The sequence below is a fragment of the Bufo gargarizans genome, chromosome 9 (assembly GCF_014858855.1).
Source record: "Bufo gargarizans isolate SCDJY-AF-19 chromosome 9, ASM1485885v1, whole genome shotgun sequence".
Taxonomy (NCBI): Eukaryota; Metazoa; Chordata; class Amphibia; order Anura; family Bufonidae; genus Bufo; species Bufo gargarizans.
Window position 1 is genome coordinate 84,976,956 of NC_058088.1, and position 17,159 is coordinate 84,994,114.

Consider the following 17,159-nt stretch of genomic DNA (forward strand, 5'->3'; position numbering starts at 1 on the left):
CAGGTCCTCACCCCTAATGTTTTAGATGGTCAGCTCAGCAGCAGACCCTCACCCCTAATTTTTTTAGATGGTCAGATCAGCAGCAGGCCCTCGCCCCTAATGTTTTATACGGTCACCGGCAGGCCCTTGCTCCTATAGTTTTTGAGGGTCACCAGCAGGCCAGCAATCATAATTTTTCAAAGGTGTGTGTGATGCCCTCCTTTATTTGTAATAAAGGATGTATTGGAGTGCCGATTCCTTGTAATTTTTAGCAGCCCTTTCACTTAGTGCATAGGCTTTATGAGTGTAGAAGTCCCACTACCTGAACAATTTTACCACAATGTGAATGAGGCCCTCCTTTATGTGATATACAGGTTGTATCGGAGTGGCTTTTCTTTGTAATTTTTGGCAGCACTTGCACTTTATATACAAGTAAATATACTGGAAAGAATGTTTCCTAACAATTTTTCCTCTAAAATTTTTTTAAATTGGCGTACTACTCGGACAACATTGTTCCCAGCAGCGACCTGGGAGTCCAAGATGCATCCAGACATCCTCCCCATGCTGTTCCCGAACCACTTCAGTGGTGTTTACATCAATTTCTGACCTTTTCATGTGACCCAGACATCCTCCCCTCTTCAGAGCAGAGGGTGCCTGGTTTAATGCTCGGGTTCTCCCATTGACTTCCATTGTGCTCGGGTGCTCCCCAAGCATCCCGAAGTTTTTTACTCAAGCACCCAAGCATTTTGGTGCTCGATCAACACTAATGACTATATTTTCGGTCCGCATCTGTGGATCAAATGCGGAACCATTCATTTCAATGGGGCTGCAAAAATATGTCCATTTTTCTTCCCTGCAAGAAAAAAATAGAACATGTTATATTATTGTCCGTTTTGCAGACAAGAATAGGCATTTCTATTTTCTAACATAATGCAAGACCTACTGAAGAGGAAAATGTGGGAAGCACTCGGCTGGTATCCGTGTTTTGTGGATCCGCGATTTGCAGACAGTAAAACGGATTTGGTTGCATGCATGAAGCCAAAGGGAAGCTTTTAAGATCATTTCTTAATTAAAACTAAAATCTGACATTGCAGTGTGCTTTTAAACACTCTCTTTGTTAGCATTGGCTTCGATCCATTTACTCATAGCCATCATATGTCGCTGTCTTTTTGACATTACTAATGCTAGTCCTAGACAGTCCTAGGAGACCGGAGAGTGTGATACAGGACGTTTCAGGACAATTAAAGCACTTTTAGTTCGGGTTGAATTTATTCGGACACCAATTGAATCCGATGACCAATTAGTGACTAGACCTGAAACAAACTTTAAGAAATTCGCTCATCTCCAGGAGTTTGCTGGAAATATCCTAGTTTATTCCAATAATTATGAACCACAGTACTGCCGGGTATACTAAAAGCTTATACGAGCACTTTCATGTATCCTTTCTTTCATTCTTACAGTTCATAGAGCTTTCTAACCTTTTATATTAACTTTCTATATATAGATTCCCCCCCTGAACTTTTCCAAATGGCAACAAACACCTTTACTTTATATGGAGATTATGAAACATGCTGCAATTTCCAGAAATCAAACTCGCAATGAGCAATTATATCCTGACCAAAGCTGTCAGATGTCTGGGACACAAGCCAAATGAACACTTGATGTTAAGAATAAGAATTGCATCGCTAAATGAGAAAATATAGAAATATAGTGCACAAATCAGCAGCAAAGAAAAATATCACAGATTCTAGTTAGTAGATTCTGTATGTAGGTTTATTAAAATTGATAACAGCCATTATAATAAAATGTACATGAAAGGTATAATAATACAGATTTATATTGCTGAGGTGGTAGTTTATTTACAGTTGGAGTTATATGATCACTAACTTTTAACACAACTTTACATAAATCAATAGTGCAAGTGAATATAAGAAACGTTATGCCTTATCAGAGAAAAATGCCCCTTTCTTCAATTAACAGCTCTTTTCCTATCTCTTCTTTGCTAAACCAACATTCTTTGAATTCTCTGCCAAATCCATCTTGAGAGGCCAAACAGGCTAGCAGCTCACTGAAGGATCAAATTACAGCTGCCCATAGACGTCTTTGGGGAGGAGACCGAGAGGAACTGTGAATCACAATAAAGCCTCATTCACACATCCATGTTCCACGGATATGTGCTGTACATGTTCTCTACGGACAGCACACGTCCCTATTCATTTTAATATGTGTATTCACACATCTGTGTTTTAGCACTGTCCGTGTTATAAGCACAGAAGCATGCTCTATTTTGTCCGTGTTCACAGATCCATAACGCCCATTATAGTCTATGGGTCCGTGAAAACCACAGATGCAACACGGATGCCATCTGTGTGGCATCCGTGTTTTACGGATCATTAGGTAGAGATGCTTTGAAAATTATTTTTAAGCTGTGCAGTGTCAGTGAAACACGGATGGCACACGGACAGCAAAAAGCGGACTCACCAACCCAACATGGATCCTTCACAGACATCTTCACTGATGTATCACTGACCACCTTCTAATGGTTTTGATCACGGACGTGTGAATAGAGCTTAACAGAGACACAAGCCAGACACTGAGTTTGCAATATTGTTATAGTTCATACTAAGTGTTTTATTCACATCAATACTACACAGAACATATCTATAATGTCCTACATAGTAATTCTAGGTTAGAAAGTAGCAGATTATTCTGTTTCCTCCATGTGTCACCTGTGAGAGACATCATCGCAGCTAGTCTCTACTCACTAACTTAGGGACAACTGAAAAGTAGAAATGGAGCCTGGAGAGGGGAAAGCAGCTAAAAATGCAGAAATTATATAATCGCCATAAATAGTGTTATTACTCATGCACACACACAGCAGTTTATTCTGAAAAGTCATCTGGAAGTGATTGGCTCATAATCTCCCAATATAACAGTTTGCATGAAGGTTTTTAAATGTGCCCCATCTTGTTAGGGTACCCATTAAGGCAAACAAGGATCTGACAAATTGTTTTTAACCTTTCTGATCTATTGTTTCCATAGAGACAAGTCCCAATTTGTGTGGAAGACTATTATGCAGAATGCTGTAAGTAAGGCTACATTCACATCTGCATTGAAGGCTCGGTTTGGGGCTTCCATTACAGAGTTTGTCAAAAATAGGATGCAGGACTTTTTTTCGGCTAAAAACTTTCTCCCAAAGGGAAACCTAATGGATCCCATTATAGTCAGGGAGATCTGTTAGTCTCCGTTTAGTTAGTCTCCGACACTTGTTATTTTTGTTCTTATGCTCTTATTACGGAGCAGGAGAACGTAAAGTAATAGCACTGATGTGAAATAAGCCTAACATACATGCTTGAGCTAGGGGCAGAATTCCTAAAACTAAAAATACACAATAAATGGGCAATACATTTATGTATTAAGTGAATTAACTGAACTGAGCTTATTTAGTCTTTTTCTAAAGATCATAAATACTGTAAAGTATAAAACTGAACAGACTCATCTGTAATCTAGAAGAGTTGGAAACTAGCAATCAGATTGGCTAAAGCAGAGATTAGAAATCTGATTGGAAATAAAAAGCAAATCAGAAAAAAAAAATCAAGAACTGAACACGTTGGTCCGTTTACTCACATGAGTCATGATGACTGAGTGTAGGTCACAGGAGGTTTGGGAAGGCAGAGCTGCTTAATGGGTTCTGTGTGCAGAACACTGGAATAATACTGATGATCTACAATCCTTGGTTCAGGAACTAAAAAATAATAATGTGAAAATCATCCTGACCCGTATACTTATGTTTAAGGTACTTTGGAGATATATGGTCTGCTAGCTGTAGGCCATCTGTAGTTATCTTTAATTTAAAAGGTGTTTTAGGAGTTCTCATACTGTTATACCATAGCATTTCGTTTTGTGGAAGTGCTGAATCACTGTAGCACTGCTCCATTCAAGTGAACTGTGGTTCCTTCATCCTGAGAATCAGGCCAAGCGGACAGATTTCCACTAATGAATAAACAATTTTTTATCCTAGTGACATTTCATCACTTGTATTAAAACTTATTTAAATACATCTCACTGCAAAGATCATCCCCAGCATTATAAGCAGTGGAATAAATATAATATTGTATACCTGGCATTAGATTAAACAAACTTTACCATGCAGAGGCAGTGATATAAAGTGTTTTTCTAATATATTTTATTAGGGAATTCTGTTAAAGGTGTTCTCCGCCTTTTTATTTACTGATGATCTATCCTTTGTATAGGTCATCAGCATCTGTTATTCTGAAGTAAATAGGGCTGAGCTGCGCCCCCAGCCACGTGACATAGCCATAATGTCAATGGCCTGCGGGAAGCAGCGAGAAAGCCAGCGCTGCTGCCTTTTCAAATAGCTGATCGGCAGGGGTCCTGGGTGTCGGCCTCCCACTGATGAGATGCTGATGACCTATACAAAAGGTGGAGAACCTCTTTAAATATTATCAGATGCATCCTCTAAAGTCTTCCCTTAGCATCCTTTTAACAGACCATTGATAAGGAAATTCCATCTTCAGTGTTGTACTGAACGCTGAAAAGCGATACTTGTAAGCTGCAGAGGAAGGCTTCTCAGCCTGCCTCTCCTGCCCCAGCCCTAGCCGCCCTACCCCTGCCTTGCATGTCTAATTTATTATACTAAAAACTAATGTAATGTTATATTCTTCATATGCAGTGTCCTGAAACACACTGCTTAATACTGTGATTGTGTTTCATAAAAATGTGCTTGTGCCTGAGTTCCCATACAGTTGCATAGGGAGAGGGAGGTTCTAACAAGCCTCAGAGGTTAGTAGTTAGGAGGCAGGAGGAGAGGAGGCAGACTTTGCTCTGTTCTCCTGGGCCTTGCCCAGGAGGTACGCTACTTGAATATTTGGAATCCAGACGCAGGATTTAGTAATCCTACATTGTAGAGTCAAGGCCAGGCACTATTTGAACTATAGTTCAGACAACCTTTTCAAAGAATGGAGAGTTTGCCTGCCATGAGGGAGACCACCCTTGGGTTGTATGCTATTAGTACCAGAGGATCCATATTATTGCAAGACTGAATAGCCAGAGCAAGATCGTGAACCAAGTAAAGTATCATCACTCCTGCATAAGTTAACCTGGAACCTACATACATCACCTCACAGAGCCTGCTAATTGGGATTTGCAGCTTTATCATCTTTACCAACTTCATGTAAGGCAAGGTCCTGCTATTTAATGCTACTTATTGCAAGACTACAACTTACAAGTGAAGTTCCTGTTTGGTTCAACTACTGCCTCTCTCATCATTCTACTCTATCTCCTAATTGCACCTTACGGTGCTGGTGTCCCAAACACAGGGGCTCAGCCACCAAAGCACCCTAAGCATACCCATTACCATCAAGGGCACCTCAACTTCCATCTGGCTGGTGTTCCCTGCAATAGAAAGTGCCCCGGAGGATTTAGTGCTGTCTTCCCTTCCACTGCATGCCGGCCCAGAGAGCTACAGAAAAGTGAGTACAACTACTGCAGCCATTCAGCACACCACACTCACCGTGCACTCACTACACCCCTGTGGCCCAGTCGCCGCACATACAGCATTTAATCTGCTGCCATCACTGATGATTGTAGCCTTGATCCTCTCCCTTTTTTTCCCAACACTAACCAAAGACACACTGGGAAAATATAGAGCAGACGATAGAGACTTCAATGGCATCAGAGCTTGTTCAATGCATGTCACGGGGGGTAAGGAAGCGTGTACCCCTGACTCCACCCACTCCTCTGTCCCTGCCTACTTGCACTATCCGTCCTAGGCAACAGAGCACAACTGGGCGGCGATCCCTAACCTGCGTAAGTGCGGAGGGAAGGACAAACAGACAATCACAGGGAGGTCAAACAAGCAAGGTCAAAACCAGGATATCACAGCGGTACCAGGGAACAAGCAGAAGCAGCGTCAAAGAACAAACCGAAAGTCAATACCAGGAAAAGCAAAAACAAGACAAAGGGAGCAAGTGAGTGAAGTAAAGATCAAAGACAAGCTAAAGTCAAATGCCAGGAGATACTAAAGTACAAAAGGAGCAAGCAAATCCAAAGTCAAGTAACAAGCCAAAGTTAATAAAAGGTGAAATGCCAACGTAGTATATACTAGGTATAGGACCTTAATCTCAGGCAACCTGTGGCCAGCAGACTGCCTGTTAAATAGGGGAGATCAGGAGTCATGTGACGTGGCCAGCATCACATGACTCATCCCCCTGCATACAGCTGAGCGCCGAGTGCCCAGTTCAGCGCTCAGACACTTCGCAGTCACTATGGGAGCGGAGGATGCCGGCCATGCTAAGGAGGCGTGCACAACCGGGTCCTCCCCGCCCCCCCATTGCTCTGGAGACGAGGACGCAGCGTGCGTCCTCGCTTTGAACCTATCACAGGGCTCCGGCGGCACTGAATGGACGGAGTGCGAAGTCGGCGCCCTGTGACAGTGCAGATCTCTGCCCGGAGAGCCTACTAAGATCAACCGTGCATGCGGTGATAGCGGTCCTATAGGGGGGTAGGGGTAGCGGGGATGAGGGGTAGCGGTTATAGAAACATAGAAGATTGACAGCAAAAAAAGACCACCTGGTCCATCTAGTCTGCCCTTATATTATTTCTTCTTTATCTTAGAATAGACATGTGTCAATCCCAGGCATGTTTAAATTCACTTACCGTACATTTCTGAACCACATCTGATGGGAGTTTGTACCAAGTTTCAACCACTCTTTCAGTAAAATAATATTTCCTGACTCCTGATCTTACCCCCAGCTATTTTAAGATTGTGTCCCCTTGTTCTTGTGTTTAGCTTCTTATTGAGAACCCTTCCCTCCTGAACCTTATTTAAACCTTTACTTGGCACGAGGAGGAGGTGTAGTGTTGGTTTGAGAAGATCTAGGCCAGATCCTTGGTGCTCCAATATTTTGCATAAAAATAATAATTATGTTGCAATGGTACTTACATTTTCAGCAATAGAGGACTTATTTTATTCACCATGATAGCAACATAGTTTGTAAGGCTGAAAAAAAGACATACATCCAGTTCAGCCTGTTATCCTGCAAAGTTCATCCAGAGGAAGGAAAAAAAAAACATCAGGTAAAAGCCAATTTTCCTAATTTTAGGGAAAAAAGATTCTTCCCAACACCTATCAGACATTCAGAATAACTGTGGATCAACGACCCTAGAATTCTAGTAACCATAATCTCTAATTTTATTACACTACAGAAATACATCCAGGCTCCTTTTGAAATCTATTAGTGAGTATACCATCACCACCTCCTCAGGCAGAGAGTTCCATATTCTCACTGCTCTTACCGTAAAAAATCCTCTTCTATGTTGATGGAGAAACCTTCTTTCCTCCAGACGCAGAGGATGTCCCCTCGTCACAGTCCTGGGTACAAATAGATGATGGCAGACATCTTTGAACTGACCCCTGAAATATTTATACATGGTTATTAGATCTCCCTCTAAGCGAAATAACCTTAACAGGTAGCATGCCTGGTTTAATAAGGTTGATCAAGGTGACAGATGCTTTTTAAGGCAGTACCCCTGCAAGTGGAAAACTTGAATACTTTCATGTTTACAACATTTGCAATATTTGGTATTTTGGTTGAGTTGTTGTAATTTTAATCTCACATGTTTATTTTAAAAAGCCTATTATATGCAGACAAGTCAGTCCCAGTTATTCTGGCGGACAATAATAAATTGTTATGTAATCTTTTGAAGCAGCCAGACTGACGCTCCATCGTGTCTGAGCACCAAACATAGAACTAAGAGAACAGTTTAAAAACTATGTTCAGGACAAGCAGCTACTTCCTGTTAATGTCGTATACCCTGTATGTTTTTTGCAACTTCTGAGCTTAGATATGGTAAGAATATGAGCAGTCAATGTGCAGCAGTGCATAGGATGGGAGTGGTAGTGGCCCTGTTTTTTTTTATTTTTACTAAGTGCAATGTAGAACTTTAAATACATTCAATTGCAGCAGATTTTGAGTACAATCTTCATCATGGAGGTAAGTTGGATGGCTGCAACCTTAGCACTTAGGTGGTACTGGTCTAGTAATGTTCTGGATGATGGATGTCGTAGCCATAGTCCCTCACCTTGTTGTGGATATGAGACTGAAAGATCTGAAGCCATTACTAGATGGAGCTGACATCCAGTATCACTCCCCACTTATCTATAGTTTACATTCCTTAGCTATGCTAATTGCGCAGAAGTGAAAATTTATTTTTGTATAATGACCAATGTTCCATAATGCCAGGAGCCTCTGGGGGGAAGCCCCTCTCTGATGTACACATATACTGCTTAACTTCCTCTAATAAGCTGAAGAATTGTGCTTTGATCCTTGAAGAGGTGTCAGTGTAATTTTCTCCGTCGTGCACAACTAAGGGTACTTTCACACTAGCGTTAGAAGAATCCGGCAGGCAGTTCCGTTGCGGGAACTGCCTGCTGGATCCGGAAATCTATATGCAAACGAATATCATTTGTTTCCTGGTTCCAGATGCGGATCCATCTGATAAATGCATTGAAATACCGGATCCGTCTCTCCGGTGTCATCCGGAAAAAGGCATCCGGTATATATTTATTTTACGTTTTTAAAGGTCTGCTCATGCGCAGACCGGAAAACCGGATCTGTCAATGCGGCAATTTCCTGTACACTTGGTACCGGATCCGGCATTAATACATTTCAATGGTAATTAATGCCGGATCCGCATTTTGGCCGGAGAAAAAAAAAATGCAGCATGCTGCGGTATATTCTCCAGCCAAATACCATAAAAGGGATGGAAGACATACTGATACTTACTGAACGGATTGCTTTCCATTCAGAATGCATTAGGACAAAACTGCTGCTTTTTTTTTTCCGGGATTGAGCCTCTATGACGGAACTCAGTACCGGAAAACTTTAAATGCTAGTGTGAAAGTACCCTAAGGCCCTTGCAGACGAGCATGTCCGGATGCGCTGCGTCTGTGATCAGGGAAAATCGTGCTAGTAGGTTCGCAATTGTAGTCAGTTTTGATTTTTTGATTGCGTTCTGATGTTCAGTTTTTATAGCGCGAATGCAATGCGTTTTGCACACGCATGATAAAAAAACTGACTGTGTTACCCAAACCCGAACCCGGACTTCTTCACTAAAGTTCGGATTAGGTGTTCTGTATATTTTATTATTTTCCCTTATAACATGGTTATAAGGGAAAATAATAGCATTCTTAATACAGAATACTTACTAAAATGTGGCTTTAGGGGTTAAAATAAATAAATAAATTAACTCACCTCATCCAGTTGTTCGTGCAGCTGGCATGCTCTTCTTTCTTCTTCTTTAAGGACCTGTGATTTTCACACAGACCCATTAATTTCTATGGGGCCTGCGTTGTGTGAAAAACGCAGAATATAGAACATGCTGCGATTTTTTTACGCAACGCACAAGTGATGCGTGAAAATCACCGCCCATCTGAACAGCCCCAATGAAGTGAATGGGTCCAGATTCAGTGCAGGTGCAATGCGTTCACCTCACGCATTGCACCCGCACGGAATTCTCGCACATGTGAAAGGGGCCTAACAACTTGTAATTTGGAGCAGACAGTTGATAAGATAGTGCAGTACGCTGACCTGCAGGGTATTGCGATGTGAGGTCACGGTTAATGGGCAAGCAAAGGATTACTCACAGTTTGTAGGGGAACCCTGGGCAGGCGTAGAGCAGTGATGGAGAGGCTGGCACAGAAGTCCTCTGGGGCACTCTCTATATGTAGGGACCAGGCCTGATGGTGGATGAGGTGCCCTGGATGTTGCAGGTATTTAATGTGCCTAGGGCAAGGTCCCTTTAAATTTTGTGACGCCAGTGCCTGTAACGGTGGCACACCGATTTATAGTTGTAGTAAATGAGGAACACGATGGTGTGGTGAACCAAACTTTGCTTTACTAAGAAACAGTTCAACTTTGTACAGTTTGTTGTAAGCACAGTTCCATATAGCAGGTTCACATCACAAGCAGGCTTTCACAATAATGGCAGGTATACTGTTCCTTGCAAGATACTCAGAGGGCAACAACAACACACTCAGATCAGGCTGTACCTTCTCCTCAGAAATAGTGTACACTATTCATTAGAACTCCTGTCTGGTCTTATCCCAAGGCCCGGATCCTCTAATACTGGCTTTATCCTTGGTAGAAATCTTCCTCTCGTATTTATTCTTGCTTTACACTTATAATCCTTCTGCTCTTCAGCTTACTTGGTTAGCTGGTACACTGGCTCTGCTTGGCTTGTTGGAACTGCAAGTTTCTCCCAGGAGGCATACTCTTCTCTTGGGGCGACTCTTCTGAGATAACTCTGGCTCAGGGACTGCAGGCAGGCTAGGATTCTTCCACTAGCCTCCTGGTGGCAACTAGAAGCCTGGGCTGTCTAGCTGCATGTCAGGAGGAGGCCCTCAGCTTGTCTCTGGCTGGGGCCTTCTCACTTCTGTCTCCACAGTCTCCTGACTATAGACTAACCCCTCCCTGTCTGGGCCTGAACATTTATACTAGGGGCTCTCTATCTCCCTCTAGTGTATAGGATGCTACACTACACCCTAATAGGCCTGCTGCACATATCACAGGGGAACAATACACTTAAAAGCATATAGAAAATACATTAAAATGGACGGTTAAATATACTGCCACTGTCCCTTAAGAGTAGGAGTACCACGTGGCCCAATTGACCCTTGTGTAGTGCCCACCGTTACCTAGTGGGACACTACAATAGCACAGCTTTTGTGCATCCACAACAACAACCTCACAGCAGGGTCTTCAAATGCTAGATGTAGCTGTCTGTCTTCTCAAGGATTGACTTGAGGCTTAGGATAAGGTTGATTTATCTAGAGAATCTGTAGCAGGAACAGGAGTTCAGACATGTGCTTCTCCTTTCTGTAGTTCAACAGTAAGGTCTCTTTCACACGAGCGAGTTTTCCGCGCGGGTGCAATGGGTGACGTGAACGCATAGCACCTGCACTGAATCTGGACCCATTCATTTCAATGGGTCTGTGTACATGAGCATTTTTTTTCACACATCAGTTCTGCGTTGCATAAAAAACACAGCATGTTCTATATTCTGCGTTTTTCACGCAGCCCTGGCTCCTTTTACACGGGCGAGTTTTCCGCACAGGTGCTATGCATGAGGCGAATGCATTGCGCCCGCACAGAATCCGGCCCCATTCATTTCAATGCAGCTGTGTACATGAGCGTTGTTTTTCACGCATCACTTCTGCGTTGCGTGAAAATTGCAGTATGTTCTATATTCTGCGTTTTTAATGCAACTCTGGCCCCATAGAAGTGAAAGGGGCTTTAGTGAAAAACGCATTGCATCAGCAAGCAAGTGCGGATGCAATGCGTTTTTCACTGATGGTTGCTAGGAGATGTTTTTTGTAAACCAACAGTTTTTTATGACTGACTGAACTTGCAAAATGGTGCGAGTTTCACTGAACGCACCCTGAACGCATCCGGACCTAATCAGTCACGCTCTTGTAAAAGAGGCCATGAGCGAGAACTCCGCTTGGGTGCAGTGCGTGATGCGAACGCATTGCGCCCGCACCGAATCCGGACCCATTCATTCAATTGGGTCTGTGTACATGAGCGGTGGTTTTCATGCATCACTTTTGCGTTGTGTGAAAACCGCAGCATGTTTTGACGCAACACTGGCCCCATAGAAGTGAATAGGGCTGAGTGAAAATCGCATCCACAAGCAAGTGCGGATGTGATTTTCACAGATGATTGCTAAGAGATGTTGTTTGTAAACATTACGTTTTTTATCACGCGCGTGCAAAACGCAGTAAATTGCATTGCACCCGTGCGATAAAAACTAAACAACTTAATGCGTTCGCAAACAAAACTGAATGGCTTTGTTTTCACTGCACGCATCCGTAACGCATCCGGACCTAATCTTGACGCGCTCGTCTGCAAGGGGCCTAACTCCTCTTCCTAGCAGGGAGCAGGACCAGCCCACTCCTACCAAAAGGGGAGGAACATGGTGGGTACACCTGCTCCTTGCCAACCATCCCCTACAGGAACAAAAGGCCAGAAACATACAACATACATCACAATACATAACAATACAAACTATATAAACAGATATTGCAGATACCCCCAGGTCTGGGGTACTACAAATGCATCCCCACTTTGGGTACTACTGTTGCTGATGCCACTGATTAGGCCTATTGTGTAAAACATACAAGGGGCTCTAGAAAACCCTTCACCTTAATATGCCTGGATGTCACCATTCTGCCCTCTGGGTATTCCACCACCCTGTACCTTGTATCACTGTCCTTTGTGTGTAGCCGCTCTGCCCCGCTTATGCCCATTGTGCAAAAAACACAACCAGCTCTAGAAAACTCTTGTTTGTCATTTCTTTCATTTTTCATAAAAAGTTAAAATACAAAATATGGATGCTTTGGCAGGATGAGATAATCATCCCAGAGCAGAATATGTGGACCACCTTTCACGTGTTGCTTCATAGTTTTTATATTTATTCTTGATTTTTCTCCCTCATATCTAATACACTGAATGTATCTACACACAAAGATTTTGATAACTCCCTCATTCGCAACTCACTTTTTAAAGGAGGTGCGAGGCAACCGGATTTTCACCCATGCCAGGGGCATCCACTACTCATTAGCTTTCTGCTTTGCACAAGTAGCCTGCTCTACACAAGCTGGTAGAATCCACTACGCAGTACGTCTCCTCCTGCAGTAATGGATTCCTGTCTAAAATGACCTATAATTGTTGCTCGTAGCAACCAGAGCTTGGCTTTAATTTCTTAAACTGTTGTGGTAAAATGAAAGCTATACTGTGATTGGTTACTATGGGCATCAAACTGTTTTCTTTTAGACAGTTTTGATAAATCTGCTCACGAAATACAGTTTATATGTAAAACAGCACATTTATTAGAATAGTCCATGCAGGGAAATGGGAGGCAGGCTGAAAGGCTGTGCTTTACTAGTTAGAGGTAGCGCTATGTAAGTCTACTTCAACCTGTCGCTGATTAGCTGAAGTCGTTTAAGCATGAACTTCCTGTTTAAGGTCTTGCCAAAGCATCTCAATTGGATTCAAGTCAAGAATTTGACTTGGCCATTCCAAAACCATTCTGTTTCTTCTATCTCCCTTTTTGTGGTACATAGGCTGATACGGATGCCATACCGCGGCGTCCGTACGGAGGTGACGATCGGGATGGGGACCTGATCATTATTATTTTCCCTTATAACATGGTTATAAGGGAAAATACTGTAATAGCATTCTGAATACAGAATGCATAGTAAAATAGGGCTATTTAAAAAATAAATTAAAAAAATTTGAACTCACCTTAATCCACTTGTTTGCGCAGCCGGCATCTCTTCTGTCTTCTTTCTTCAGGACCTGGGTAAAGGACCTGTGGTGACGTCACTACGCTCATCACATGATCCATCACCATGGTGATGGATCATGTGAATGACCATGTGATGAGCGTAGTGACGTCATCAAAGGTCCTTTTCCTCACAGATGAAGACAGAAGAGATGTTGGCTGCGTGAACAAGTGGATTAAGGTGAGTTAAAATATATATATATATTTTTAACCCCTCCAGCCCTATTTTACTATGCAATCTGTATTCAGAATGCTATTACAGTATTTTCCCTTATAACCATGTTATAAGGGAAAAAAATACTATCTGCACAACCTTGAACCCAAACCTGATTTTCAGTGAAGAAGTTCGGGTCTGGATACCACAGTCGGTTTTTTATCACGCGCGTGCAAAACACATTGCAATTGTGTACCTACTCGCGCGGGTTTGCCGCAATGCACCGGGACGCATCCGGACCTAATCCGGACACGCTCGTCTGCAAGGGGCCTAAGTTTTTTTTTTCAAATGTTGTACCCACTAAACAGGTGAAATCTACCTACAGCAATTATAGACATATGTTGGCCTCATTTGTAAATTGTAATAGCACTTACTGTACATTGTTTATATTATTGGGTGCAACAAATGTAATCTTCAGTATAGAGGTTGCACTGCACTTGGCTTGAAAACTAGAATCGGAGAACATTTGAACAGTATAGCAAATCCTGAACACAAAAGCCTGTCCAGGGCTGCAATACACTTTGTGAATATGCACCAAGGAGATACGAGCTCACCTCAGGTGAAAGCAATCAAAAAAGTGCACCGACCCAAACAAGAAGGGGACTGGAAGAGGGTTCTCTGCAGACATGAAGCATTTTAGAAACTGAATATGGGCAGCCGTTATCCAAATGGCTTAAACCATAAAATGGATTTGGCTTATTTTTGTATTAATTATGTCATTAATTATTTTTTATTGGTGTGCTTTCTTGCATATTCTCTATAGGCACAGTCCACTTTTCCATACCAGATTTTCCAAAGTGTTGTTCTCCATGCATGCATTGTTTTTCAGAATTTAAACTCATTTTACCTTTTATGTATTATGCCATGACTAAGGGCTCCTCTGCCTGAAACCGGTCGACACTATGTTTTCAACTTGTTTATGTCCTGAGATGAAATAAATACATTTTGGGGCACATTTATTAAATGGGTTTGGGGCACATTTATTAAATGGGTTGTCGGGGTTCAGAGCTGAACCCAGACATCCCTCCATTTTCACCCAGGCAGCCCCCCTGACTTGAGCATCGGAGCAGTTCATGCTCCGATGCTCTCCTTTGCCCTGCGCTAAATCTCTCAGGGCAAAGGCATTTTGACGTATCGGGCTCTCCATGGGGCTGCCAGGAAGCCCGTTGACGTCACCGGCACTGATGGGTGGGGAGTTAGCGCTGCCCTAGCCAGTAAAACGGCTAGGGCACCGCTAAAGCCCACCCATCAGAGCCGGTAATGTCAACAAACACAGTGTGTTATGATAAACAAAAGAGCCTGTGTACCTGCGCGATTTATCGCAGGGCATGGGAGCGCATTGGAGCATGAGATGCTCCGATGCTAGCCTTAGGCGGGCTGCCTGGGTGAAAATAAGGGTATGTCCGGGTTCAGCTCTGAACCCGGACAACCCCTTTAAGACTGGCGTTCTATACGCCGGTCTTAATAAAGTCCCATAGTTATGAAGAGGCGCAGACATCCAGGGCCAGTTCTAAGTGTAAGACAGCTTCCAAGCTGTCTTATGTACATTTAGACCATTTTCTATGCCTAAAACAGGAGCAGAAAATTATGAATTAGACGGGCATGCCGACCTGCCTCCTTCCCTGCCCACACCACGCCCACAATTTTAGACCTGGCGTGAGCTGGGAACCGTTGCGCCGACATCTGCTTCTGAAATACACCTAATTTAAGAGTATTTCAGCTTAATAAATGACCCCCTTTATGCTTATCCTGCGAGGGCTGAGCAGACTACTCGTCAGACAAAGTGAACAGAAATGGATGCAGATACCTCTGTCCAATGTGTAATGGGTGTGCCAGGGTACTGCAGCTCAGCTCTCATTCTGATCAGCTCTTGTTAAGTGGCAAACTACACAGTGGATGGAGAATTCCTTCAATGGTATATTTCAGGTGCTGGCAGCTAGCCAAAACACCTAATAGGTGTTATGCCGGGTGTCAGACCCTCACTGATCTGATATTGATGACCTATCCTGATGTCATGAATATGTAAGTACTAGCACACCCTTTAATGTAAATGTTTTCCTTTTGGTTGTTCCTTTCACAGGGGATGGCATGTTGTCCTGGGATCACCATGAAACAGAGACATTTCGACAGCCAGCAAACAGAGAGGCAGTAAGTGTATAGTGATGTACATCACTCGATATTGGTCTGTGGAAAAGGTTTTAAGAAAATACAGTAACTGGAACATGATTGAAGACAACAAGAGGTCATTCAGAACCCATCGAGTACTGCTGATATATACAGTATATGGAATGCAGCTTTACCAAGTACAATGCTGTCCATTTGATGGTGGCTGTGCTTGGTATTATAGCTCAGCTACATTCACTTGAATAGGATTGAGCCACGTGACCAATGAACATGACATCGCCGGCCTAGGAAGAGGCAGGTTCAGATAGCTGAAGGGCGGGGGTGCTGGGAGTCGGACCCACACCCATCAGATACTGATGACCCATCCTGAAGATAAGTAATCTGTTTTAAACAATCCCTTGAGGCCTCTTGCACACAAATGTTTTTTTTTTCCCCATTTACGTTCTGTTTTTTGCGTTCCGTATATGGACCATATACGGAACTATTCATTTCAATGGATCCGCAAAATAAGGAAGGTACTCCGTATGCCTTCCGTTTCTGTATTTCCGTTTTTCTGTTCGGTTCAAAGATAGAACATGTCCTATTATTGTTCGCATAACGGACATGGATAGTACTGTTCTATCAGGGGCCAGCTGTTCCGTTCCGCCAAAAATGGAATGCACACGGACGTCATCTGTAGTATATTTTCGGATCTGTTTTTTGCGGAGCACAAAATACTGAAAAAGCCATACGGTCATGTGCAAGAGGCCTTAAAGAGGTTGTCCAGGAGTAGAAAAGTGCAGAATTCCAGAAAAAAGCATGTTCATCGGCTGTGATTGGTATGGGAGCTCAGCCCCACTGAAGTGAGCAGCAGATGAGCCGCATTAACACACTTAACTGTGGACACATGTGACTTTGTGCCTGGAAGTAAACAGCCATGATTTTCTTTTTCTGTACAGCCCCTTTAATGTAGGTATACTGATCGATTAAATATTGGCAAAATGGTAAGAATTTTTTCCTTTGTCATTGTGTTTGAATTCATACAGCGGCATTCATATCAGAGATCTTATGAGCCATTCATCTGGCTCAAGTGCTTTGAGACATGCATTGAGCCCCCCTAAACACCCTAGTACAAGAAGTAACCGTGGAGTTGTCGCTGACCCTCAACAAGCTTCAGGAACTATTGTACAGATTGTCATAAACAACAGCCACAAGCACGGGAAAGGTATACCACCTTCAAATGATGTAGAATTTTTCATATTCAAATAGACCACATTTTGCTTTAATTTTGTATTGAGCCTTATGGCAGAACAGTTCAGAGCCAGTCACACTGCTTTTTGAGGTTAAAACTCCATACAGGTCAGGTATGTGGGCGACATTACAAACAGGCGACGGCCATTTTGCATTTGTCATGAAACCGGTATGTGTCATCACCATAGTTACCAAATCAACATAAAAACATAAACATTAAAAGACAGTGCGATGGACACTTTCTATT

At 42.8% G+C, this 17,159-nt stretch overlaps 1 protein-coding gene across 1 annotated transcript in view; it reads left to right on the forward strand.

The window, feature by feature from the left end:
- The window catches only part of CHRDL1 (chordin like 1), a 98,181-nt gene that overhangs the window by 55,841 nt on the left and 25,181 nt on the right, over nucleotides 1-17,159 (forward strand). Inside the window, 3 exon segments of the mRNA XM_044305971.1 lie at nucleotides 15,639-15,706; nucleotides 16,708-16,734; nucleotides 16,736-16,886. Coding sequence (XP_044161906.1) covers nucleotides 15,639-15,706; nucleotides 16,708-16,734; nucleotides 16,736-16,886 — 246 coding nt within the window.